The sequence below is a fragment of the Erinaceus europaeus genome, chromosome 20, assembly GCF_950295315.1.
Source record: "Erinaceus europaeus chromosome 20, mEriEur2.1, whole genome shotgun sequence".
Classification (NCBI taxonomy): Eukaryota; Metazoa; Chordata; class Mammalia; order Eulipotyphla; family Erinaceidae; genus Erinaceus; species Erinaceus europaeus.
The window spans coordinates 45804533-45830971 of record NC_080181.1 but is presented as its reverse complement, the minus strand read 5'-3'; the positions used below and the strand labels follow the sequence as shown (position 1 = coordinate 45830971).

Here is a 26439-nt window from a genome sequence, read left to right as displayed (position 1 = left end):
GGATGGATGGATGGATGGATGATTAGATGAGTTGATGGATGGATGGATGGATGATTGGATGGATGGATGGATGGATGGATGATTAGATGAGTTTATGGATGGATGGATGATTGGATGGATGGATGGATGGATGATTAGATGAGTTGATGGATGGATAGATGGATGGATGGATGGATGGATGATTGTATGTATGGATGGATGGATGGATGGATGATTGGATGATTAGATGAGTCGATGGATGGATGGATGATTGGATGGATGGATGGATGGATGGATGGATGATTAGATGAGTTGATGGATGGATGGATGGATGATTGGATGGATGGATGTATGGATGGATGGATGGATGGATGATTGTATGTATGTATGTATGAATGGATGGATGATTGGATGATTAGATGAGTCGATGGATGGATGGATGATTGGATGGATGGATGGATGGATGGATGATTAGATGAGTTGATGGATGGATGGATGGATGGATGATTGGATGGATGGATGGATGGATGGATGATTAGATGAATCAATGGATGGATGAAATAGTAGGTGGGTAGATGGATGGATTGATGAATGGCTGAAATTTTATATATGCAGTAACCTCATATTTAAAATACTATTTGGGCTGAGTGGTGGAACACATAGTAGAGCACACATGCTACCATGCACAAGGACCCAGGTTCAAGCCCCCGTCCCCACCTGCAGAGTGGAAGCTTCACAAGTTGTGAAGCAGGTCTGCAGCTCCCTCTCTCTCTCTCTCTCTCTCTTTCTCTCTCTTGCCCATACTCTCCTTCCCTCCCCACTCCATCTGTCCTTCTCTGTCTCCCCCTTCCTTCTCAATTTCTCTCTCTCCATATATATCCCAAAATACATAAACAAAACATAAAAAGAAAAAAATTACAAAAAAATTAAAAAGATTTGTTTTATCACATGTGATAGAGAATTTCTCGTGAGACAGGAGAGAGAGGTGAGTCAGAGCACCACTGCAGTACAGCCGTGCTGGGGATCGAACTGGGAACCTCAGACCTGAAAATCCAATGCACCAAACAGGGAGCTGTCTCCTCAGCCATACAGAAACCTCATATTGTTTTTATTGAAATAGAACTTCATAGTTATCAGAGTGCTTTACCAAACATTCTACTTTAATCTCTTATGCAGTTTATTAAAGAGGTTTTTTGTTTTGTTTTGTTTTTGCCTTTATTTGAAAGTTGAAGAACTGAAGGTTCATAGCAGACAGTAAAGTATTTAGCTAACTGCAGACATTTTACTTCACTTTTTCCCTCAAATAACTGTTGGCAAGATTCTTAAACTGGAATTAGTGACAGAGGGTATTTTGTAAGCCTGGTTTTGTTTTTAACATTTATTTATGTATTCCCTTTTGTTGCCCTTTTTTTTTTTTTAATTGTTGTCATCCTTGTTGGGTTGGACAGAGAGAAATGGAGAGAGGAGGGGAAGACAGAGAGGGGGAGAGAAAGATAGACACCTGCAGACCTGCTTCACTGCTTGTGAAGCGACTCCCCTGCAGGTGGGGAGCCGGGGGCTCGAACTGGGATCCTTCCGCTGGTCCTTGCCTTCGCGTCACCGCGCTTAACCCGCTGCGCAGCCCAACTCCCCTGTAAGCCTGTTTTTACAAGGGAGGACTAATCACCACAGGATAAAAAAAAATAACACATTTTAAAAGACCTCTCTACCTATTTTAAAAAATGCCATTAAAGACAGAGAAAGAGAGTTTGCCAAATACCTTTTGGCATTTAGATGAGTTTTCCTGATTTTTTTTTTTCTTTTTGATAGAAGTTGAGAGGGAGAGAATTGGAAAGGTTTTGCTACTTGAGGGCCTAGAATTTTCTCGGCCCTGTGAAATGACTGGTTTTGACTCATAAAATGAAGCCTGTCTCTATTATTAGAGACCTATTTTGGGATCAGAGGGACTTGAGAGGATTTGATTGGAAAAAAAAAAATGTTAGAGGCCAAGGGTGGTGCACCTAGTTGAGTGCACGTATTACAATGCACAAGAACCCAGGTTTGAGCCCCCAGTTACCACCTGCTGGTAACTTGCGAGTGGTGAAGCAGTGTTAAGGGGTGTCCGTCTGTCTCTCTCCCTGCCACCCTCTTCCCTCTCGATTTCTGGCTGTCTCTGTCCTATAAATAAATAAAGATAATATAAAAAATTGTAAGCTGCATTTTGAGGTGATACCCTTCTCTTCTTTGTCTCTTATCTACTGATATATCCTTTTGTTTTCGCTCTCCCTCTGACTCTTGGAGAACTTTGATGTTCATGAATCTTACACTTCACCAGCCTTATGTGGTTGGTCAGGTCTGAGGACAAGGTCTCAGGCTTGCTTCAATACATTTGTTTGAGTTGTCTGTCTTTACCCCAGACTAAGGTACATGTTCCTTTGTTTTTAATATCCTAAGTTCCCTTATCAGCTTTATTTTTTCTTTTCAAGGACTCTCGGATAAATTTGATTTCTTGATTTTAATTCCTGTGGGGCTGGGTGTTTTTTTTTTTTTCTTTAATTCTTAGCCTAGTTGTTTTCATTTTCCGTTTGCTTTCAGCTTGCTAGGCTAAGTGGGGTAGACCTAGTTTATTGTGTCTTGCTTTTTCCTGTTTCTTGTAACTGTTTTCCAAGTCATGTATTTTTCCCATTACCAGCATGGCCTTGTAATTCTGGAAACATAGTCCATTGTTGTGAATTGTTTTTTCTTCTATCAGGCACTAGTTACTATTTATTTAGTAAGATGTAGCCATTTATTTTATTATGAGAGATGAGGGGAAGGAGGGAGGGAGGGGGACTGGATGGTGGCACACCTTGTTGAGCACACATGTTAAAATGCTCAAGGACCAGGGTTCGAGCACTTGGTCCCCACCTGCAGGGGAAAGTTTCTCGAGTGGTGAAACAGTGTTGCAGGTGTCTCTCTGTCTCTTTTCCTCTCTGTCACCCCCTTCCCTCTCGATTTCTAGCTGTCTATGAAATAAATAAATAAAGAGGGGGGGCAGGTAATAACTCAGCAGATTAAGCACACATGGTGTGAAATGCAAAGACCATCATAAGCATCCCAGTTCGAGCCCCCGACTCCTCACCTGCAAGTGGTGAAGCAAGTCTGCAGGTGTCTCTCTTTCTCTCCCCCTCTGTCTTTCCCTCCCTTCTCTCGATTTCTCTCTGTCCTATCCAACAATAATAACGACAACAACAAGGGCAACAAAATGGGAAAAATGGCCTCCAGGAGCAGTGGATTCATAGTGCAGGCACTGAACCCCAGTGATAACCCTGGAGGCAAAAAATAATAATGATAATAAAATAAGTAAATAACTAAATACAATACAAAAAATTAAGAGAGAGAGAGAGATGCCCCAGTACTGCTTAGCTCTGGCTTACAGTAGTGTCGGGGATTGAACTTGGGACTTCTGGGACTTTGGATATGAGAGTTGGTGCTTCCAGAAGCTGAGCTCTCTCCCTGGCTCCTCAAACACTATTGAAAAGGGCCCGTTTGGGGACTGGCAGAACAGCCCTTCTGCACATTACACCGGCTCAGCCATGTGTGTGACCCTGGATTTGAGCCCAGCCCCCCACACCAGAAGAAACTAGAGACTCTCCCCCACCACCACCACCCCCCAAAAAACAAAAAAATTGGGAGTCATCAGTAGCGCAGCGGGTTAAGCGCACATGGTGCAAAGTGCAAGGACCCCCATAAGGATCCCGGTTGGAGCCCCCGCCTCCCTACCTGCAGGGGAGTCTCTTCCCAAGCAACGAAGCAGGTCTGCAGGTGTCTATCTTTCTCTCTCCCTCTTTGTCTTCCCCTCCTCTCTCCATTTCACTCTGTCCTATCCAACAATGACGACGACATCAATAACAACAACAATAACTAAAACAATAAAAAACAACAAGAGCAACAAAAGGGAATAAATAAATGAATTTTTTAAAAAAAAAACAAAACACTGGAAAAAATCAAACCAAAGCAGTGAAGCCCTGGTGACAAAATAAAGTAAGAGAGGATGGTCATGATTGATACAAAAAGACTTTCATGCCTGAGGTTCCCAAGTCCTAGTGTCAGTCCCTAGCATAAACCAGAGCTGAGCTAAGCAGTGTTGGGGGGGTGGGGGAGAGATACACACCTACACACAAACATCTAGTCACCGTTTCCTGTTTTTGTTTGTCTTTGGCTATTTTGACAACTGCCCACTGCTAATCTGACATTCACAGGATGTTCAACCAAGATGCTTTCATCAGAACAGACTTCACTTTTGTCTTTCGGCCATTTAATGATCTCTTGTAACTCACCTTTCTTCTGAGGTGAGAAGGCGGGGCTGCCCCTCCTCTCCCTTTAGGGCCCTGAGATGCTTCTGGAAATTGTTTCCTTCCACAGAGGCCTCACGGACAGGCCCCTAATCTGGTGATAAGTTTATTTTCCTCCCCAAGGTAGCTCCAGGCTGCTTATCTCAGCAAACATCCAGCTGGGTGTCAGCCATTTCTCTCCCTCTCTTGATCCCTGGGCCTTCCACCAACCCCCGCGTCCAGGCTCCAGACCAGGCTGTAGTCACTGCAGGTTCCAGCCACCCAGCTTCACAGTTTAGCATCCATCAGCTGGAAGGGCCACACAGACATGAGCATGAGAGAGGTCACTGCGAACCACAGCTCTTCCCCATACAGGATCCACCCCCTTGCTTTTCCTCACCCCCCCTTTTGTTGCCCTTGTTGTTTTTTTATTGTTGCTGTAGTTATTATTGTTGTTGTTATTGATGTCGTTGTTGTTGGATAGGACAGAGAGAAATGGAGAGAGGAGGGGAAGACAGAGAGGGGGAGAGAAAGATAGACACCTGCAGACCTGCTTCACTGCCTGTGAAGCGACTCCCCTGCAGGCGGGGAGCCGGGGGCTCGAACCGGGATCCTACTCCAGTCCTTGCACTTCGCTCCATGTGCACTTAACCCACTGTGCCACCCGACTCCCTCTTTTCCTTTTTTTAAAGACAGAAACAGAGGCAGAGAATCTGTGAGTTCACAGTGATGCTTAAGGAGAGGGAAGTGGGGCGGGGGGGAGTAGGGTCCAGGTAGTGACACACTTGGTTGAGCACACATGTGACCATGAGCAAGGACCCAGGTTCAAGTCCCCAGTCTCCACCTGCAGGGGGTGGAAGCTTCAAGAGCGGTGGAGCAGGCCTGCGGGTGTCTCTCTAGCTCTCCCTCTCTCTCTACATCTCCCTTTCATCTCAGTTTCTCTTTGTCTCCACCCAGTAAATTAATGAGTAAATAAATAAATAAAATATCTTTTTATTTTATTTATTTATTCCCTTTTGTTGCCCTTGTTGTTTTATTGTTGTAGTTATTATTGTTGTTGTTGTCGTTGTTGGATAGGACAGAGAGAAATGGAGAGAGGAGGGGAAGACAGAGAGGGGGAGAGAAAGATAGACACCTGCAGACCTGCTTCACCGCCTGTGAAGCGACTCCCCTGCAGGTGAGGAGCCGGGGTTCAAACCGGGATCCTTATGCCGGTCCTTGTGCTTTGCGCCACCTGCGCTTAACCCGCTGCGCTACAGCCCGACTCCCCATAAAATATCTTTTAAGAAGAGGGAGGCATAGGAGAACAACAGGTAGCAGCCCAAAAGGTTCTTCTTCTAGCGCTGGCCCTTCTTCCGTAGCCAGTCAACAGCGTCAGGTTGAGCCTGATGTCAAGTTTCGAGACCTCCTTTGAATCTGGAGAGGTGGCAGTCGTTGACTATGTGGGTCAGAGTCTGTCTGGAGCCGCAGGGGCAGTTCGGGTCGTCTCTGGCTCCCCAGCGATGGAACATAGCGGCGCAGCGGCCATGGTGACACAGTGAATTGCCAAGTGTAAGGTCCCGAGTTCCATCCCCGGCATCACATGTGCCAGAGTGGTCCTCTGGTACTCTTTCTTTCTCTATCTCTCAATCTCTGTCTCTCATTTTAATTTTTATCATCAATCTGAATAAAGAAAGAATACCTGGTAAGAAATAAGAAATATAGAAGAAGTGGTCGTTTTAAAAGGAAGGGGGGTGGGGAGGCAGGGGAGATAATGGTCATGCAAATGCCTGAGGCTTTGAGCTCCTAGGTTCAGTCCTCAACATGAGCTGAGCTGTGTTCTGGTAAAAAGAGAAGGAGGGAGAGGAGGAGGAGGAGGAGGAGGAGGAGAGGGAGAAGGAGAAGAAGGACACACCACTTGGTTTCCTGCAGGGCCAAGCGGGAAGTTAAGCCACCCAGTGCTGTGCCTTAGGGACACCAGTGTGAGGACATCACCCCACAGACTGCTGTTAGCCACGCAGAATAAAGTGCGGTGTTACACAGGAATCCCGCCGCCCACCCTGACTGAGAGAGGTCACATCTGGCATCTTTAGTGGAATCACCTGACATCAGCTGCCCCCTCATGGCCGTCAGTGGGAAGACCTGTCCAGTGTCAGATTTTTGTACTCAGAGTGTCTAAGTTGAATCTGAACATTAGGAGACAGCCGAGTGCGTTCAGACTGTGGACTGTTCCACAGGACAGCTGAGAGGACTTTAGAAACTGCAACGGCAGGGCCATGGTTCGCCCAGAAGAGTGAGCACGTTACAGTGCACAAGGACTAGGCTTCAAGCTTCCAGTCCCCATCTGCTGAGAGAAAGCTTCCCAAGTGGTGACAGTGTTGCAGGTCTCACTCTCCCTCTCCCTCTCCCTCTCCCTCTCCCTCTCCCTCTCCCTCTCCCTCTCCCTCTCCCTCTCCCTCTCCCTCTCCCTCTCCCTCTCTCTCCTTTATCTCCCGTTCCCTTTCAATTTATTTCTGTCTGTATGCTAAATAAATAATATAAGAAATTGCAATGATAGTGCTAAGAAAAACATTAGAAGACTCAAGAATTCTTCTAGAAAACACAATATGTGATTCTGGATAGAATTCTGGAGCAAGGCTCAGAAAGTTATGAGAGATATTTCAGGGTGGGGGGAGCAAAATAGCTCACCTGGATAGTGTGTCTGCTTTGCCACACACGCAACCCAGTTTTGAGCCTGGCCCCCACTGCGCTGGAGGAAGATTCGGTACTATATTGTCTCCCTGTCTCTCCCTCTGTCTCACTATTTCTATCTCAAGAAATTGTCCTGAGCAGTGAAGCCCGTAGAATGGCAAAAAAAAAAAAAAAAAAAAAGACACTTCTGGAATCACTCGAAACATTTGCACAATAATTTAGATTTGACAATGATGGGTCTCCTTGAATGAAGTTCCTGAAAATGACCAATATATGGGCATCGTGTGTGGAAATGTTCTTTAGAGAGGAACGTTGGTGTGTTTAAAGCTAAAATTCCAGAAGAGCTCTGATTTGCTTGTTAATAATTCAGCAAAGGAAAAAAAAAGTCAATAAACATGTTTGCCTGTTTGAAGGGGGAGGTTCTGAGGTCCCAGGTTCAATCCCCACCACCACCACCACCGTGGTAACAGTGTGTGAACTGAGGCAGAAAGTGTGCGGTGACTCACTGGGTTCAAGTGCTCTGCAGTTCTGAGATTTTTCAGAATGAAAACGGAGGAAGCAAAAAAAAAAAAAAAAAAAAAAGCTCTATAGCAACAGAGTGACTTGTATTAAAAACAAACAAAATCAACTGGGGCAGAGTGATGGCTTGTCCAGTACTGCGTATGTGAAGGACCCGGGTTCAATCCCCTTGTCCCCACCTGCAGGGGGGAAGATTCACAAGCAGTGAAGCAGTGCTGCAGACACCTCTCTCCCCCTCTCTAGATGCCACTTCCCTCTCAATTTCTCTCTGTCCTATTACTTAAAAATAAATAAATAGGGGCTGGGTGGTAGCGCAGTGGGTTAAGCACATGTAGCGCAAGGACCAGCGGAAAGATCCCGGTTCAAGCCCCCTGCTCCCCACCTGCAGGGGAGTCGCTTCACAGGCAGTGAAGCAGGTCTGCAGGTGTCTGTCTTTCTCTCCCCCTCTCTGTCTTCCCCTCCTCTCTCCATTTCTCTCTGTCCTATCCAACAATGATGACAACAATAATAGTAACAACACCAATAGACAACAAAGGCAACAAAAGGGAGAAAAAATGGCCTCCAGGAGCGGTGGATTTGTGGTGCAGGCACCGAGCCCCAGCGATAACCCTGGAGGCAAAAATAAATAAATAAATAAATAAAAATTGGGGCCGGGTGGTTAAGCATACATGGCGCAAAGCACAAGGACCTGCTTTAGGATATCACGCAAAGATTCCGGTTTGAGCCCCAGCTCCCCACCTGCAGGGAAGTCGCTTCACAAGCCGTGAAACAGGTCTGCAGGTGTCTATCTTTCTCTCCCCCTCTCTGTCTTCCCCTCCTCTCTCTATTTCTCTCTGTCCTATCCAACAACAACGACAGCAGTAACAAGAACAATAGTAACAACAACAATGATAAACAACAAGGGCAACAAAATGGGAGAAATTAGCCCCCGGGAACAGTGGATTCGTAGGGCAGGCACCAAGCCCCAGTGATAACCCTGGAGGCAATAAATAATAAATAGATAGATAATAAATAAATAAACTTCAGGAAGCAGTGAATTCCTTGTGCAGGCTCTAAGCCTCAGGGATAAGCCTGGTGGCAATCAGATCAAACCAAATAGTTTTTAATTAACTGAGAACAAAACTTCATTCTCCTGACTAAAAATCCAGTATGCCATCGGCCCTCCCTCTTTAGCCAGATGAAGGAAGAGAGTGACAGACTGACAGAGTCCTTCATTCTCTTGCCCGGAAACAACCCTAGAATTTGGGATGCTGGTGGAGCAGCCTAGGAGGCGATGGAGGCACACTGCCCTCTGGTGGCCAGAGGAGGAAGCCCGCCTTTGGCTGTCAGGTTAGGAGGCAGGTTCATTCACTTCTGCATCTTTCTTGCCTTTTGTATTTGTCAGTCTGTGCGTCCTGGGACTAGCTCCCAATTACTTTGGAGTAACAGACCTACATCCTCTTTCTTCCCACTCCCCTTGAGAAAATGTAATTAAGCCCCCCAACTCTGAGCGTCAAGGAGGTGCCCCTATTTATTTACACCCCGCACCCGCCAGGCACTGCCCTTCTGGTTCCTCTTTCGGAAATGAAATGAACGAGGGTGCAGGAGCAAGAAAAGCCGAGGCCCCTGGCTTTTCATGAGGGTGCGGACAAGGACCCCAAAGCTTGGCCGTGGATAGAAGGGGCGTCAGGTGAGCCCTGACTGGAGGCCACTGACGGGAGGGAGAGCTGCAGGAGGCCAGCCTGGAGGAGGCATGCCTGTGGGATTGGCCAGGGAGGGCAGATCTGACTGGCCACATTCGCTCAGGTCAGCCCCAGTTGGAAGGAGAGACAGAGACCCGGGAGGCTGTTGGTTATTGATCAAGCCCTGGGACCGTTTGGGTCGAGGGTCAGATAATATGGAATTTCCTAGATCGTTAATCAAGGCAGTTGTGTGTCCTGCTGCAGGTCTGACTAGAGTGTTTATTTATTCCGAGGAATCAGGGCCTCAGGCCTGTGTGGTCTCGTCCCTCCCAGGCCACTTTCTTTCATCCCTTCTTTCTTTTTTTTTAGTGATTTAATATTGATTTATAAAATTGTTAGATAATACAGGTATAATGCCACACTGTTCCACCACCAGAGTTCTGTGTCCCATCCCATTCACTGGAAAGGGCAGTCGTTCTCCCACGGTCACCAATCAGGCTGATCCCATAACTATCCATCTTTCTATATATATATATTTCCCGCCATTTTTTCAACGGTGTTGCCTTCATTCCCTTTCTACTTCCCTATTACTACTTCCAAACATCTTTCTTTTTTTCCTCTTCTCTCTCAGATAAGAAAGATCTTGTCTGGCTTCCTCTGGTGTTTTCCAGGTTCACTTCTGGTACAGACACAAGATTCCCAGTGACCAATGCTCTGCATCCTGGTTGAATGGGGGGGAGGGTACAGAGCCTTCTGGTTTACTTCCCCTAGTATTTACTCCTCTGGGATTACGGACCAAAGATCTTTATGGGGTGCAGAACGGGGAAGGTCTGGCTTCTGTAATTGCTTCCCCGCTGGACATGGACATTGACTGGTTGGTCCATACTCCCAGCCTGCCTCTCTCTTTCCCTAGTGGGGCAGGGTTCTGGGGAATCAGAGCTCCAGGACACATTGGTGGGGTTGTCTGTCCAGGAAAGTCCGGTTGGAATCTTAATAGTGTCTGCAACTTGGTCCTGGCTGCTTTATTTTATTCAGATGGGGAGACAGAGAGAGAGAGAGAGAGAGGGAGATTGTACCTCAGATTCTCTTACTGCCACATTGCGAGGTACACGCCCTATCCAGTGAGCTGTGAGCTGTCTCTGGCTCCAAAGTTCGGTTCTTCTGTAGGGCCCAGACATTGTCATAGCTACTCAGTTGCTAGCCCCCGGAAACTATTTACAGAGCATCCAGTGTGGGGTGTGGCATGGCTGAGGGGCACTCCAGTCCCAGAAAGGGACCCCTGAGGGGAGGGCAGAGGACCCAGGTTTGGGTCCGAGCTGGCATGGAATCTGATCCAGAGTAGAACCTACTTGTGCTTCCTGCATCCGCCCTGTAGGAGGTGCCACCAAAGCCCAGCAGTCCCTCTAGTTGCCAGAGGGGACATTGCAGGTGTGGCTGGTCCTGGCCCAGACTCACCCCCTCACCTCCCCACGTGTACCCCCTTCTCTGCTCCCCCCGCCGCCGCACCCCCTCAGCCACTCTGCGTAAAGTGGGCCCACCTGCGGCTGCCCTGGGTGGACCTGGACTGGCTGCTGGACATCTCCTGCCAGATCACCGAGCTCGACCTGTCTGCCAACTGCCTGGTCTCCCTGCCATCCGTCATACCCTGGGGCCTCATCAGCCTCCGCAAGCTCAGCCTCGCCCAAAACCAGCTGGCGGAGCTGCCCGGCGTGCAGTCCTCCGACGAGATCATCTGCTCCAGGTGCGCCCACCCCCATCCCCAGGGGCACTCGCTCCCCAACGGTCTGTCTGGGGTTCCACCACCACCGTGTCACCAAAACTCACCCATCAGCGATTCTCTGCCTCTGTCACCTGGCTCACCCTTCACCGTGTGTCAGAAACGAGACAAAATCCAACCAAATATTCATGTGGACGGGGCCGGGCGGTGGTGCGCCCAATAGAGCACACAGGTTGCCATGCACAAGGACGCAGGTTCAAGACCCTCTATGGTCCCCATCTGCAGGAGGGAAGCTTCACAAGTAGTGGAGCAGTGTGGGTATCTCTCTTTCTGTGTCACCCTCTATCAAAAACAGAAAGGAAAAGAATTGTCATGGGAATGTGGAGCTATGAAGACACCATGCCCCCAACCATAACCCTGGTGACAAAATAAAATTAAAATAGAACCATCATTGGAAACTTCTAGAACTTGTGGGTCTGGGCTTTCCCTACACCTAACTTTTTTTTTCCTTTTCTTATTTATATGTATTATTTATTTATTTGGATAGAGTCAGGCAGAGAGAAAGTAATAGGGAGGGGGGTGGGGGAGAGATAGACAGGCCTGCAGTACTGCTGCCCCCCTGCAAGTGAGGACCAGGAACTTGAACCCGGGTCCTTGCTCATGGGAAAATGTGTGTTCTACCAGGTGTGCCACTACTTGGTCCCTGAGCATGTTTTATTTCTATGCTAAGAGGCCAAAAGCTTCAGGAATGCAGTGCATAGCAGCCTTTAAATGCCTGAAAACAAACAAACAACAACAAAAAAAACACCTAAGTTCTCTTTTACTGTCAACAGCTTCAGAATTCATCCAGGGCTCCTGAAAGTATGTAAAAGTTTTCCTCAACTTCTTCCCACCCTCTTTTTTTTTCTTTGCCTCCAGGGTTATTGCTGGGCTCGGTGCCTGCACCATGAATCCACTGCTCCTGGAGGCCATTTTTCCCCCTTTTGTTGCCCTTGTTGTTGTAGCCTCATTGTAGTGATTATTGTTGTTGATGTCATTCATTGTTGGACAGGACAGGGAGAAATGGAGAGAGGAGGGGAAAGCAGAGAGTGGGAGAGAAAGATAGACACCTGCAGACCTGCTTCACCGCCTGTGAAGCGACTCCCCTGCAGGTGGGGAGCCGGGGGCTCAAACCGGGATCCTTACACCAGTCCTTGTGCTTTGTGCCATGTGCACTTAACCCACTGCACTACCGCCTGACCCCCTCTCTTTTTTAAAAAATTATTACTATTTAGTTATTTATGAGAGGAGAGAGAGAGAGAGAGAGCCAGAGCATCACTCTGGTACATGTAGGAACTGAACTTGAAACTTCATGCTTGAGAATCCAGTGCTTTATCCACTGTGCCACCTTCCAGGCCACTGTTTAAGGTTTTCTTGCACAGCCTCAGAGTTCCCTCTTGCTTTGTTCTGAGGACAAAGAAGGGGGCTTCAGCGGCTTCCGTCGTTCCCAGAGGAACTCATACCCCCTCTCTCTGACCCCAGACTGCTAGAAATCGACATTTCCAGCAACAGACTGTCGCACCTCCCGGCAGCGCTCCTGCACCTCTCCAAGCTCCAGAAGCTCACCGCCTCCAAGAACTATCTGGAGAGGCTTTTTGAAGAAGAGAGCAGTAAGTCTCACTCTCACCTGACTCCACCCGGCGGTGTTTTCTTCTTGGCCTTATGCTTCCTATGCCCTGTGTCCCCAGCCACCAACTGGATCGGCCTGAGGAAGCTCCAGGAGCTCGACCTGTCAGACAACAAGCTGACTGAGCTCCCCGCCACCTTCCTGCACTCGTTCAAGTCGCTCAGCTACCTGAATGTCTCCAGGAACAACCTAAAGGTGTTTCCAGAAGCCTGGGCCTGCCCGCTGGTCAGTTTCTCCTCAGTGCCTCCTCTGTGGGCTCCCTTGTCCCCCTCAGCACCACCCCAGGGGTGCTCGGCCTCCAGCAGCTCAGTGTCACAAACGTGTGACTCAGCGGAGAGCCAGCCCTAGGCTTGTGCCTCACACAGTCACGCCTTCTAGAACTTTCTACAGTTTCTGCCCTAGAGCGAACAAGGCTCTGTTCCTTGAGGATTTTGTCTGTCTGTTTGTTTGTTTTTGTGTATCTATTTCTCATCACCCAGGTTATGTGATGGCTAGGACTCAATGCCTACATGACTCCACCAGTCCCAGCTGCCATTTCTCTTCATCTTTTTTTTTTTTTAACTTTCAATATTGTATTTATTTATTTTAAGGAGAGGAAGCAATCAGAACACTGCTCAGTTCTGGCTTGTTATGGTGGTCCTGGGGATTGAACTTGGATACCTCAGAGCCTCGGGCAGGAAAGTCTTTTACAGAACCACGTCAGCCTCTAAATCTTTTGGATAAAGGGCTGGGGGGGGGGGGGGGAAGCGGAAGAGAGGGGGAGGGAGAGGAAGAGAGACACCAAGCAAGACTCCATCATTTGTGAAGCCTCCCCTGTGTGGTGACCTGGGGCTTGAACCTGGGTCCTTGCGTGTGGTGACGTGTGCTCTACTGGGTAAGCCCCCACCCAGCCCTCTTTAGAATTTTTCAAAGACTCGTTTATTAATCTACTTTTATGAACAGTGGAAGGACCAGAACAAAGCTCAGCTCTTGACATATGGCAGTGCCGGGGGTTGAACCTGGGACCTCGGGAAGCCTTGGGCAGGCTAGTCCTGCGCTCTAACAGGCTGAACTATATCTCTACAGCCCAAAGTGGGATATAAAATAGAGAAGAGGCTGTTGCCTTAATCCTGTTATCTCAGTGTACTTTGTTTCTTGGGGAGTTTAGTCATTAAAACGGATGCAGCGGGGGCCTGGAAATGGTTCGCTTTACCGTGCAAGATGACCCGGGTTTGAGCACCTGCACAGAGGCAGCTTCATGAGCATGGAAGCAGTGGTGTGGTGTCTCCCCTTCTGTCTTAAAAAAAAAAAATGGGGGGGCCCCACCAAGAGTGGTGAGTTCATAAAGCTGGAAGCCCCAGAGATAAGCCAAACAGCACAAAGACGACTAGTGGCTGACTGCTGTGGGTCCCACACCAGAACCACCCCAGCCCCAGCTGGGTACTGCCGGTGACCTCGACGGTGGGGGAACCTTCTGCTCCCCAGAGCAGGGTCCTGAGTTGTCCCCACATCCCCAAGGACAGTGAACCAGGTGTTCCAGAAGGAAAGGAGAAGGCTCTGGGCACGTCCAGCTCCCAGGGAAGCCAGCATCCCCTCAGCAGAGCAAGGAGGGGCTGCTGGGGCAGGATGGTTATCCCGTAGTGATGGGCTGATGGGGAGCCTGCGGTCTGGGGGCAGCCTTTCTCTAAGGCACCACCACATCTCAGGAGCTAACTGAACCCACACACACACACACCGATGCCGCCCATCTTCTCCCTCTCCCCATGCCCAGAAATGCTGCCAGGCGTCCAGAAACGCTCTGAGATGCCTGCCTGACAAGATGGCCGTCTTCTGGAAGAATCACTTGAAGGATGTGGACTTCTCGGAAAACACACTCAGGGAAGTTCCCCTGGGGCTCTTCCAGCTGGATGTAAGTCTCACGCTTCCTCGATTTCTCTCTTTTCCTTCTTTCCTTTCTTTTTCTTTTTCCTTCTTGGCTTTGGCCTTTGGTAGTACTGGGGATTGAACCTGGGACATAGGAGCCTCAGGTGTGAAAGTCTTTGGGATAACCGCTGTGCTTGCTCCTCAGCCCAATATATTTTATTAGCTTTAGTAAGGGGTGTTGTTTGTTTTGTTTTAATGAAGAAGGGAGAAATACAGAGAAAGATACAGAGAGAACAGAGCACTGCTCAGCTCTGGCATATGGTAGGATGGGTGGGGACTCTGGTTTGTCCCATCTGCTTTGTCTGCTGTGATTCCCTGAACTGGAAAGGGGCTGGGCGCTCCACACACCCACCATCTTTGTGAAAGTGGCATGTTTTTGACCATGTGGTTGCATTTTGGTGGGGAACTGCCTTCTCTTTTTCTCATTTATTCGTTTTCATCAGAAAGAGAGACACACCAGAGCACTGCTCAGCTCTGGCTTACAGCAATGCCAAGGACTGAAACTCAGGCTGTGGTTCCTTGAGCCTAGCAACAGTGAGCTCCAACACGTTGAGTTATCTCTCCCGACCTGGGAAAGTAGCTCTTCACCGTCTCCTTCCCATCCATCTCTGACATGCTGCCCCCCACCCCAGGCCCTCATGTTCCTGAGGCTGCAGGGGAACCAGCTGGTGGCACTGCCCCCTCCAGACAAGTGGACCTGCAGGCAGCTCAAGACCCTGGACCTCGCCAGAAACCAGTTCGGCAAGTAAGCAGGGAGTTGGGGGGTGGGCCGATTCCCGGGCAAGTCCTAGCTGTGTGTCAGCTGCGATGGGACTGACCCTGGAAGTGCTGTCTGGACTGGTCCAAGATGGCGGCCATGAGTCCAAGATGGCGGCCATGAGTCCAAGATGGCAGCCATGAGCCCAAGATCATGCCAAGGCCTGCTTCTTCTGTGACACCCCTCCTTGGGCTGTAGATGCTGCCTCCTCCCAGGTTTCCCCAGGCCACCCTTCTGTATGTTGGTCCAAAAACCTCTTGGTTTCGGTGGGACCAGATTGGACCTTCCTGTCCTGGTTTTCCCTCATTGCCTTTTAAAGGACGTTGCACAGAGAGTCACACCCCAGGGTGCTGAGGGGCTTAAACATCCACATGGGAATTGAGGGGAGAGGCAACTCCACACACACACACGTACAAAACATTTTCCATTTCTAATTTTTTTTTTTGCTTCACTTCTCCTAGCTTAGTTTTTTCCATATAGAAGGGGAGAGACAGAGACAGACAGGGAAAGACACCACAGCAAAGAAGCTTCCTCCACTGCAGTGGGGGCTGGGTTCAAGCCTGGGCTGTGCGCATGGCAGGTGCACTACCCAGGTGAGCTATCTCACCAGCCCTTATGTCTAATTCTTTTTTTAATATTTATTTATTTATTCCCTTTTGTTGCCCTTGTTGTTTTATTGTTGTAGTTATTCTTGTTGTCCTTCTTGCTGGATAGAACAGAGAGAAATGGAGAGAGGAGGGGAAGACAGAGAGGGGGGAGAGAAAGATAGACACCTGCAGACCTGCTTCACCACCTGTGACGAGACTTCCCTGCAGGTGGGGAGCCGGGGGATCGAACCATCCTTCTGAAGGTCCTTGCTTTGAGCCAAGTGCGCTTAACCGGCAGCACTACTGCCCGACTCCTCCTCATTTCTAATTCTTTGATGTGGTTCCAGGGGATGAAGCCAGGGTGCTCAGACACGTGCATGCCCCTGAGTGACTCCCCTGAACCAATTTTTCACTCTTCATTGTTTGAAATAGAATGAGAGAGAGAGAGAAGAGAGGCACTAAAGCACCACTCTACCATCCATGGTGCCGTCCCTGGGGAGCACGTGCATAACCTGGCACTATACAGTATCAACCAAACGCCCTGGTCAGGCTCCCCACAAACCTGGCCCTTTTTCCCCCTCCATAGAAACGAAGACGGACTTAAAACAAAGCGGATTTCTCTCTTCACCACCAGAGGGCGCCAGCGTTCAGGGACGGAGACAGGTGGGTGTGTTGGAGGCGACAGGGTGGGCAGTTCCCTGCTTGACCACAGGGCGTCGCCCTTGGACTGGCTTTTCTATTGAAACCCCTGGGAGCAAGCGATGTCCTTTTATTCACCAGACTGGTGTTTGCAGTCTGGGGCTCCTGACTGCCATATAGATGCTGGATGTCCCATGTGGACATCAGACACAGGTGGAAAAGCAAAAGAATTCAACAGCATTGAAGACAATACAAGACTTTAAGGTTGGCGAAATAGCTCACTCGGACAGTGTGCTGCTTTGCCATGCGGACGGCACAGGTTCGAGCCTAGGGCCCCACCACCTTGGAGGCAGCTTCAGTGCTGTGGTCTCTCTCACCCTCCCTCTCTGTCTGTCAGCAAAAGTCACCCCAGAGCAGTGACAACGAAAAGGGAAGAAGAAGAAAAAAAGAAAGAAAGAACGAACGAACCATAGAGGATGGTTATTAAAGCTAGGTGGGAAGTGCAGGAAAGAGATGGGCATCTTGGCTAGTCAACACCCATGTTCAGCGGGGAAGCAATTACAGAAGCCAGACCTTCCACCTTCTGCACCCCACAATGACCTTGGGTCCATACTCCCAGAGGGATAAAGTATAGGAAAGCTATCAGGGGAGGGGATGGGATAGGGAGATCTGGTGGTCGGAATTGTGTGGAGTTGTACCCCTCCTATCCTACGGTTTTGTTAATGTCTCCTTTTTTAAATAAATAAATAAATAAATAAGGGGGAAAAAAGAAATGGAAAGAGGAGGGGAAGACAGAGAGGGGGAGAGAAAGAGAGACACCTGCAGACCTGCTTCACCACCTGTGAAGTGACTCCCCTGCAGGTGAGGAGCTGGGAACTCGAACTGGGATCCTTAAGCCGGTTCTTGCGCTTCTGTAGTTATCATTTATTTAAAAATCCACCCACAATATGATTCAATGACTATTTTCTTGAAGATATTGGCAGGTGAGGGAAGAATAAAAGTTGAACTTATTTTGTGTAAAATTATATATATATGAACCATGAGGCTCGGGGAACTAGCACAGCGGTTTACCCAACAGACTTTCATGTCTGAGGCCCCAGAGGTCCCAGGTTCTAGCCCCAGCACCAGCATGAGTGGTGGTGCTCTGGTCACAAATAAATACATAAATAAATAAAATATAAAAACTGTGCTCCATAAGTGGCGCCATAATGGAAGTCCTAATACAAACAGAAATGATTAGCGATACGAACTGTTGCACCATAAGTCAGCTAACGGTCTTGATGGGCAAAGGCTACTTAATAGATGAACTGACAAAGTGAAAAAGTTAGTTGACTCAATAGGCAAAAGGCGGTGGGGGGGGGGGGGACATGAGCCGTCTGCAGAAAGGAGTCCAGCTGGCCAAGAAATCAATGAGAAGGTCCCCCAAAGCGAACTGACAGGAAAATACACTTAGGTAGTGTATAGCCGATCCTTTTTCAAAAGAAAAGCCTTCAGACTTCGGGGCCTGAGCCCAGAGACAGCGATTGAACTTGGAGAGAAGACATAGACACTGTCTCTACCTGGGCGCCTGGGGAGGGCGATGAGTGTGGGGAGAGTTTCTGCTGTGAACTTTGTGGGTGGAGGAGCCTCACACAAGGGCCCCTGGTATGTGGCTCCTGGTGATTTGTTTGTGGGTCTTTTTTTTTTTCATTATTTTGTTTCTTTTTAATTATTGTGTATTTATAAAGAGGAAGAGAAGCCAGTGCATCATGTTAGCATGTGCATAACCAGGGATCAAACTTAGGGTCTCATGCTTGAGAGTCCAAGGCTTTATCCACTAGGCCACCCCCTGGGCCTGTCTCTTCCTCCTCCTTCTTCTTCTTCATCTTCTTCTTTTGTTTTTTGTTTTTTTTCCGCATGCATGATGCCACTAAGCAGCCTTCCAGGTTCCGTTTCCTCCTCGTTATTCTTGCTGAGAGTTTGAGGGAGAGACACTACAGCATAGCACCAGCGTCCGCGGAGCTCCCATGTGGCGTCAGGGCTCAGAGCCAGTAAAGCCGGCAGGCATTCTTCAGCCCAGTTCAGAAATTCACTTGGAGGTAAACCCAGCACACAGTGGGACTAGCCCCAGACCGGATGGACACAAAGAAAAGCACAATAGGGCCACATAGGAATGTCCCCCAAAATAACAATAATAATAATAATAACAGCCATTTGTGACCAGCAAGAACATGTCAGGGCCTCAGGGCTTGGTGAAGGACACACACTTCCTGGAAGCCTCCATGGAGCCTCCAACTGGCACCTTGTTGATTTCTCTGATTTCATCTTGAATCTTCCAGCCCCTGGGTGAGAAGATGGCAGCCCAGTGGAACCTTCTTCTCAGTGGGGGTCATCTTCTCAGCCCTGAGGTGAGGGATTCTCTATGAAAGATAACTTATGTGCCGCCAGACAGTCAACCGCTGCTGCGTAGATTTATGATGTCCATTCGGGGAGGCGTGTTTGCTCAGCAGCCTTGTCCAAAAATAATTTGGATGGCCGTTTTTACCGTAAAGTGCGGACCAACAGAGCCATAAATAACCTGCGAATAAACACTCACAGTTCATAAATACCTCACAGCACAGCCTGCCCGGTCTGTTGCCATAGTTCCGGGACGGGGTGGGGCTTCTGTGACAGGTGTTGCCCATTTACAAGAGGGATCTCTCTCTCTCTCTCTCTCTCTCTCTCTCTCTCTGTGTGTGTGTGTGTGTGTGTGTGTGTGTGTGTGTGTGTGTGTCCCTTGGGGCTTCTAAAGTCCATGGCAACACCCATGTCAGACTTGAAACTGGAGTGGCTGCAGGCCAGGTGGTGGGAACATGTTTCTGTGGGAAAGAACAGGCTTTTCTGATGGCTGGGGTCCTTCAGTGAGTTTGGGCAGACTGACGGGAGGCCTTCTCACTGGAAAAAGGAGGAGAAAGAAAGCAGGTGGGAGATAGCTCACCCAGTAGAGTGCACGCTTTACCATCTGCAGAGACTTGGGTTCCAACCCCCAGCTGGACACTGGGAGTGACACCAGGGGAAGTTTCATGAGCGGTGAAAACAGTGCTCAGGTGTCTTTCCTTCTCGCTTGCTCTGTCTCTCTCACTTCCTCTGTCTCTATCTGAAAGTAAACAAGAAATAAAGTAAGTGTTCTGTGGGAGTGGTGGTATGAATTCCTTAAGGAGGAAGAGGAGGAGGAGACCTCTTGACCATTTTCTTAGGAAATAAATCCCAGGCCACAGTCCCCTTGAAAAGTCTCTGTGGGAGTCAGGTGGTAGCACAGCGGGTTAAGCGCATGTGGTGCAAAGCGCAAAGACCGGCATAAGGATCCCGGGTTCGAGCCCCCGGCTCCCCACCTGCAGGGGGGTCGCTTCACAGGCGGTGAAGCAGGTCTGCAGGTATCTTTCTCTCCTCCTCTCTGTCTTCCCCTCCTCTCTCCATTTCTCTCTGTCCTATCCAACAACGACAACATCAATACCAACAACAATAACTACAACAATAAAACAACAAATGCAACAAAAGGAAAGAAATAAATATTTTTTAAAAGAAAGAAGAGTCTTTGTACCCGTGTTTCCACAGGAGCCCTCTGACAGGAATCACATTCTCTTTTTTTTTTTAATTTCTTTATTGGGGGATTCATGTTTTACATTCTCAATTCCATTCTCTTATCGTCTTGTCCAGAACATTACCTGAGGCCAGATTACTGCCCCCCCACACACACACAAAAATGGTAGCGGCATGAATGGAGAAAGGCCAGAGCAGGGGGGAGGGAGCATGTTCCAGGGCATGGGGTGCCTCCCTCAGCCCCACAGAAGAACCCCAGTTCTCTAGCTCAGTATCTGGCTGAGCCAAGTCGAGGTGAAAAGGCTCTGAGCAGTTTATCTTAAATGCTCCTAGCAGAGAGATCCCTGAGGAGGGGTGCCTGCCCCCACCCCCACCCTCTCCTGCTCCAGAAGGTGGGACAAGAGGCTCCAGAGATTCATGCCTTCTGGACCCGCCCTCCTCGGCTCACACCCCCAGGACCCCAGATTCAGCAGATAAGATGCAATTTTCACAGCAGTCGAATTAAAGAAGGGGCTGAAACACTAGAGAGTCTGCTTGCTTTTCAGAGAAGGCCGTATTTATCTTTCAAAGGTCTGTCCATTTTATTAATGAGACACAGAAGAGGAGAGAGAACCAGAGCATCACTCTGGCTCATGGGATGCCAGGGATTGAACTTGGGACCCCATGCTTGAGAGGTTAAGGCCCTGCTGAGCTGTGCCCCAGCCCATGGCTCTCATGTGGCCTGTGCAGCTGGGCCCTGATTCATGGAGTGACGTGGCGGTCCCCTCTCCCTGCAGCGTGCACCCTCGAGTTCCCAGCTTTCCTGAGCGAATCCTTGGAAGTCCTGTGTCTGAATGATAACCTGCTGGACGCCGTCCCGCCTTCCGTCTGCCTGCTCAGGAACCTGTCCGAGCTCTACCTAGGGAAGTGAGTCTGCCCCCCACCCCCAGGCTCAGGGGGGCCCCCAGAAAACTGCCCCTGGCTGCCAGGGAGCGAGAGTGTCAGCCCTGAGCTTTCTGGAGGAAGAGGAAGAGGAGGGTGGGGAGACAGGATGACCCTGTATGTCTGCCTCTCTCAGTCGTTATAGTGAGAAGAATGGGCCAAGGTGCCTCAGCCATGAAATTGAACTCGACCCCACAAGAGAGCAGCCAGGGGAACCGAGTGGATGGTGGAGAAGTGCTTTGCTCTCTCCTTCCCCGTCTCCTGCCTTTGTTCTTCAAATAGATCAGAGTTCAGCCAGGGAAGTGACACGGTGACAGCGGGTACGTGTGGGACCCTGACTGGCTCTCCTGCACTGAGTTAGGAATGATAAAGAGCCCAGCGACTGCACACCTGACAGGCATGCCTCAGGTCTCAGGTTCAGTCCCCGGCACCAGCTTATGCCAGAGCTGAGTGGTGTGCTCTGGTCTCTTTTGTGGAAAATACATAAGCACATCTTTAAAAAAAAGAAGAAGAAGAATAGGGAGTTGGGCGATAGTTCAGCGGGTTAAGCTCAGGTGGTGCAAAGTGAAAGGACCGATATAAGGATCCTGGTTCAAGCCCCTGGCTCCCCACCTACAGGGGAGTCGCTTCACAGGCAGTGAAGCAGGTCTGCAGGTGTCTATCTTTCTCTCCTCCTCTCTGTCTTCCCCTCCTCTCTCCATTTCTCTCTGTCCTATCTAACAATGATGATATCAATAACAACAGTAACTACAACAATAAAAAACAAGGGCAACAAAAGGGAAAATAAATAAATATAAAAAATTAATTAAAAAAAGAATAACAGTAGCAGGGAGACTGGTAGGTGGCTCACCCAGCAGAGTGCGTGCGCGTTACCACTCACTGACCCTGGTTTGATCCTTCTGTCTCCTTCTCCCTCCCTGTCTGTCTCTGTCTCTTTATTGTCTGTCTAGAAGAAAGCCAAAAATGGCCACTGGGAATGGTGGAGTCATACAGACACTGAGCCCCAGCGCTACCCCTGATGGCTAATGCTAAGACTGATAGTTCAATCACTCATCTTTCCCGGAAGCACCCGCTGGGGTGGGAGGGAGGCAGACAGCATGAAAATCGATGGAAACACAAGATCATTCAAGTTGCTCTGCCTTCTCCCAGAGAGGTAGTGGTTATCTCTAGTGTCGTCAAATGAATAGAAAGAGAAGACGAGTGAGCAGAGGGGTGGGCAGTGGTGCGCTCAGTGGACACACACATCACCATGCCCAAGGACCCAGGTTCAAGCCCCCCCATCCCCACCTATGGGGGGGGGAAGCTTCACTTGTGGTGGAGCAGGGCTGCAAGGTGTCTCTCTTTCTCCCTATCTCCCTGTCCCCTCTGAATGTCTCTCTGTCTCTATCAACAAAAGAAAGGGAAGAAGAAAATAAAAGGAAAAAGTGACCACCAGGAAAGGGTGGTGGGAAGGAGGGAAGGGAAGGGGAGGGGAGGGGAGAGGAGGGAAGGGGAGGGGAGGGAAGGGGAGGGGAGGGGAGGGGATGCAAGTTGAGGGAGAGGATTCTAAACATGGAGGAGACAGACAGCATAGTGGTCCTGCAAAAGACTTTCATGCCTGGGACTCTGAGGTCCCCTGCACCACCGTAAGCCAGAGCCACAGAGACTCACAGGAAAGAAGGGAGAGGAACCTTGGAGTCCTGCTCCAGAGGGAGACACAGGCCAGGGCCCCCATGTCAGGCGTGGGCACAGGCTGCAGAGGCTGATGGCTGCCGCGTGTCTCCATGTCTCCCCTCAGCAACCCCGGCCTCCGCGAGCTGCCCCCCGAGCTGGGGCAGCTGGGCAACCTGTGGCAGCTGGACACGGAGGAGCTGAGCATCAGCAACGTGCCCGCAGACATCAGGAAGGAGGGTGAGGATCCGGGAGACTCAACCTCACAGTTGGGGGGTGGTGGCAGAGAAGAGGCTTCGCTGGGGGGGGGGGAGGGTGCAGAGCGCCCCCTAGTGTCTGGGTAAGTGGTCACTGCAGAAGATCTTTCTGCCTCCAGGGTTATTGCTGGGGCTCAGTGTCTGCACTATGAATCCACTGCCCCTGGCGGCCATCTTTTGTCCATTGTTATTGTTGCTGTTACGTTGTTGAACAGGACAGAGAGAAATTCAGAGAGGAGGGGAAGACGGGGAGATAGACACCTGCTTGTGAAGCGACCCGCCCCTGTAGGTGGGGAGCGGGGGCTTGAACTGGGATCCTTGCACTGGTCCTTGTGCTTCACACTATGTGCACTTAACCCAGTGCACTACCACCCAGCCCCCTGCAGAGGATCTTTCTACAGCTGACCCTCGAACAGCACGGGACTGAGGGGTGCCCACCCCCCAGCAGTCGAAAAGCCCCAGTGACCTTTAAACGCCTCTCCCCTCCCCCAGCAGTACACATGCTACTGGTCTTGCTGACATTGAGTTCACACTGGGTGCGTTATGTCAGTGAGAGACTAGAGAAGGTCATGAGGAATGAATATCCCAATGGAGGGGGTGGAGAGCCCCCACAGGCTAGAGGACACATATTGCCATGCCCAAGGCCATGGGTTCGAACCTCTGGACTGACAAATAGGAGCAAGTGGTGGAGTGGTGCTGTGATGTCTCTTATAGGAGCAAGTGGTGGAGTGGTGCTGTGATGTCTCTTGTTCTCTCTCTGTTTCTCACCTACTATCGAGGTCAAAAACAAAACAAAACATGGGAGAGTCTCCCAGGAGCAGTGGAATCACACAGACATGAAGCCCTGGTGGAAAAATAAAAAAATGTCATTAGGTGAGGGAAATAGCGTAAGGCTTACACAAAGGGTCTTTCTGAGACTCCAGGGTCCCAGGTTCAATCCCCTACAACACCACCATATGCCAGAGCTGAGCAGCGCTCTGTAAACAGTCGTAAATTTCTGTAATCTGTGCCGTCTGTGGGCTTAGTCAGCTGTCTGTCCGTGTCTGTGTTAGTTCTGCCTTCGGTGGAACACACACCACTGGTGGGCCGGTACTAATCCAAGACAGCAGACAGGAAAAGAGGGCAGGAAACAGAAATGTCGTATCTGCCGTACAACTGTGCCTATGAAGACACTGGACCCAGATGCTGGCGAGGAAGCAGGGAGGTGGCCAGGGTCTCAGTCCAGTGTCTCTGATTCCCCAGGCCGCCTCACCACCCACACAGGCAGGGAGCCTGCCGCCGTCAAGTGACACCTTCTTCACACCCTCGGCCTGTCTCGAGCTCCATGTTCCTGCGCTCGTTTTCAGGGTCTGCAGTTCACCTACCAGGGCTTTCAAGTGGCCACAGATCTTAAAGATACACATTTTTTCCCCATGTGGGACTGAGGGGGATAGCATGATGGTTATGCAGAAAGTCTTGCATACCTGAAATTTCAAGGTTCTAGGTTCAATCACCAGGACCACCCTAAACCAGAGCTGAGCAGTGAGCTGGGAAGAAAGGAGAGAGAGGAAGTAAAAGGAAGAAAAAAAAAAAAAAGAGGAAAGAAGGGAAAAGGGAGGACAAGAAAGGGAGGAAGGGGGGGCAGGCGGTAATGCACCTGGTTAATTGCTCACGTTAGCGCACATGGACTCAGGTCCAAGCCCCCAGTCCCCACCTGCAGGAGGAACGTTTCACAAATGGTGAAACAGATCTGCAAGTGTCTGTCTCTTTCCCTCTCTGTCTCCCCCTCCCTTCTCAATTTCTCTCTGTTTCTATCCAATAATAAATTAATCAATATTTTTTTTAAAATTTTAAAAATAAAGGGAAGAAGAGAGAATTTTTTCCAATGTACTTATTGAATGAAGTCTCTAAGTGTGGATACACAGTCCAGTCCTGGGTTGTTCTGGGGGTTCACTGCATTCAGCTGGCCATGTGGGGGGATTGGAGCTACACCCCCAGCCCCCTGCTAACTCCCCCGCCCCAAGGCAGCCAGGATGTGGCTCTGAGGACCCTGACTTTGGTGGCCATGAGCGTGGAGCATTGCTTTCACCAGCCCCTATAGGTGGTCTTCCCAGACTGCCCCCTCCCAGCCCAGCACCCCCAGCGGATGACCTCACACACGTGGCGCCATCTGCCTCTCCCCTCCACTCCCCGCAGGCCCCAAAGCTGTGCTGTCCTTCCTGCGGGCGCAGCTGCGCAGAGCCGAGAAGTGTCGGCTGCTGAAGATGATCCTGGTGGGGCCCCCGCGCCAGGGCAAGTCCACCCTCCTGGAGATCCTGCAGACGGGCCGCGCCCCCCAGATGCCACCCCCAGAAGCCGCCATCCGCACCACTAAGTGGGAGCTGCAGAGGCCAGCAGGCTACAAGGCCAAGGTCGGGGTTGGGAGGGAGCTACTCCTCTCTCAGTCTGAGATTCACTCCCTGAGTCTGGAGTCTGAAGCCCAAGCTCTGGCAGGGCCCTGAGGGCTGGCTCAGAACCGGGGCAGCCAAGGCTGGGGGTGAGCTCTGGCCATGGCCTTGGATTTTGCTGCCATCACTGTTGTTGTTGTTATAACTGAATAAATGCTCCAGGCCACCCTGCCGGTTCCTTTGATCTGATCCCTACTGGGCTGTTAGATCCCTTTGATGAGATGCTAATTTTATTCATTATTATTATTATTATTTTGCCATCAGAGTTATCACTGGGACTCAGTGCCTCCACAGCCAGTTCCCGCTGCTCATTTTTTCCTTTTATTTATTTATTTTTAATTTTATTGAATAGGACAGAGAGAAATTGAGGGCGGGAGGGAGAGAAAAAGATACCTGTTTGACCACTCATGAAGCGCCTCCTCTTCCAGGTGGGGAATGGGAACTTGAACCCGGGTACTTGCTCTACCAGGTGTGCTGCCACCCAGCCCCTGCCATGCTTTTTGTTTTTGTTTTTACTGTATGTCATTTTTAAAACTGATGTGACATTGGTTTGCAATATTAAGAGATGTTAGGAGTGCATCTTCACACTGGTGTGTGTGTGTGTGTGTGTGTGTGTGTGTGTGTGTGTGTGTGTATGTCTACGCATACTACCACACACAACACCGAAGTTCGAGACACCAGAGACACCCTTCTGCCCGCCTCCACCATTGTCCCTCCCTGTCCCCTCCAGTCACCGCCAGAGTTTTCCCAGAGTCTGAAAGCCAGTTTGGGGCTCACTAGTGACTCACCTGGTAGGATGCACATATTTCCATGTTCAAGGACCAGGGTTCAAACCCCAGCCCCCACGCTCTGGGGAGGGGGGAATTTCATAAGCAGTGAAGCAGTGCTATAAGGGTTTCCCCTTCTCTATGTCTCCCTCTCTCGCTCTGCCTGTCTGTTTCACAACCTCTATCAAAAAGAAAGTATAAAAATGATCACTGGTGGGAGTCAGGTGGTAGCGCAGCGGGTTAAGCACACATGGCGCAAAACATAAGGATTCCGGTTCCAGCCCCCGGCTCCCCACCTGCAGGGGCATCGCTTCACAAGCGGTGAAGCAGGTCTGTAGGTGTCTTTCTCTCCCCCTCTCTGTCTTCCCCTCCTCTCTCCATTTCTCTCTGTCCTATCCAACAACGACGACAACAATAATAACTACAACAATAAAACAACTAGAGCAACAAAAGGGAAAAAAATAAATATAT

At 49.7% G+C, this 26439-nt stretch overlaps 1 protein-coding gene across 4 annotated transcripts in view; it reads left to right on the top strand.

Annotated features, from left to right (window-relative positions):
- The window catches only part of LRRK1 (leucine rich repeat kinase 1), a 113126-nt gene that overhangs the window by 54740 nt on the left and 31947 nt on the right, over positions 1-26439 (top strand). For 3 of the 4 annotated variants that reach the window (XM_060179299.1, XM_016191248.2, XM_060179300.1), the window contains 9 exons: positions 10636-10862; positions 12360-12487; positions 12566-12729; positions 14255-14392; positions 15039-15151; positions 16337-16413; positions 20724-20853; positions 22646-22758; positions 24951-25165. In XM_060179299.1, coding sequence (XP_060035282.1) covers positions 10636-10862; positions 12360-12487; positions 12566-12729; positions 14255-14392; positions 15039-15151; positions 16337-16413; positions 20724-20853; positions 22646-22758; positions 24951-25165 — 1305 coding nt within the window. The remainder of the gene's footprint in view (positions 1-10635; positions 10863-12359; positions 12488-12565; positions 12730-14254; positions 14393-15038; positions 15152-16336; positions 16414-20723; positions 20854-22645; positions 22759-24950; positions 25166-26439) is intronic. The other variant, XM_060179301.1, reaches the window with a different exon arrangement.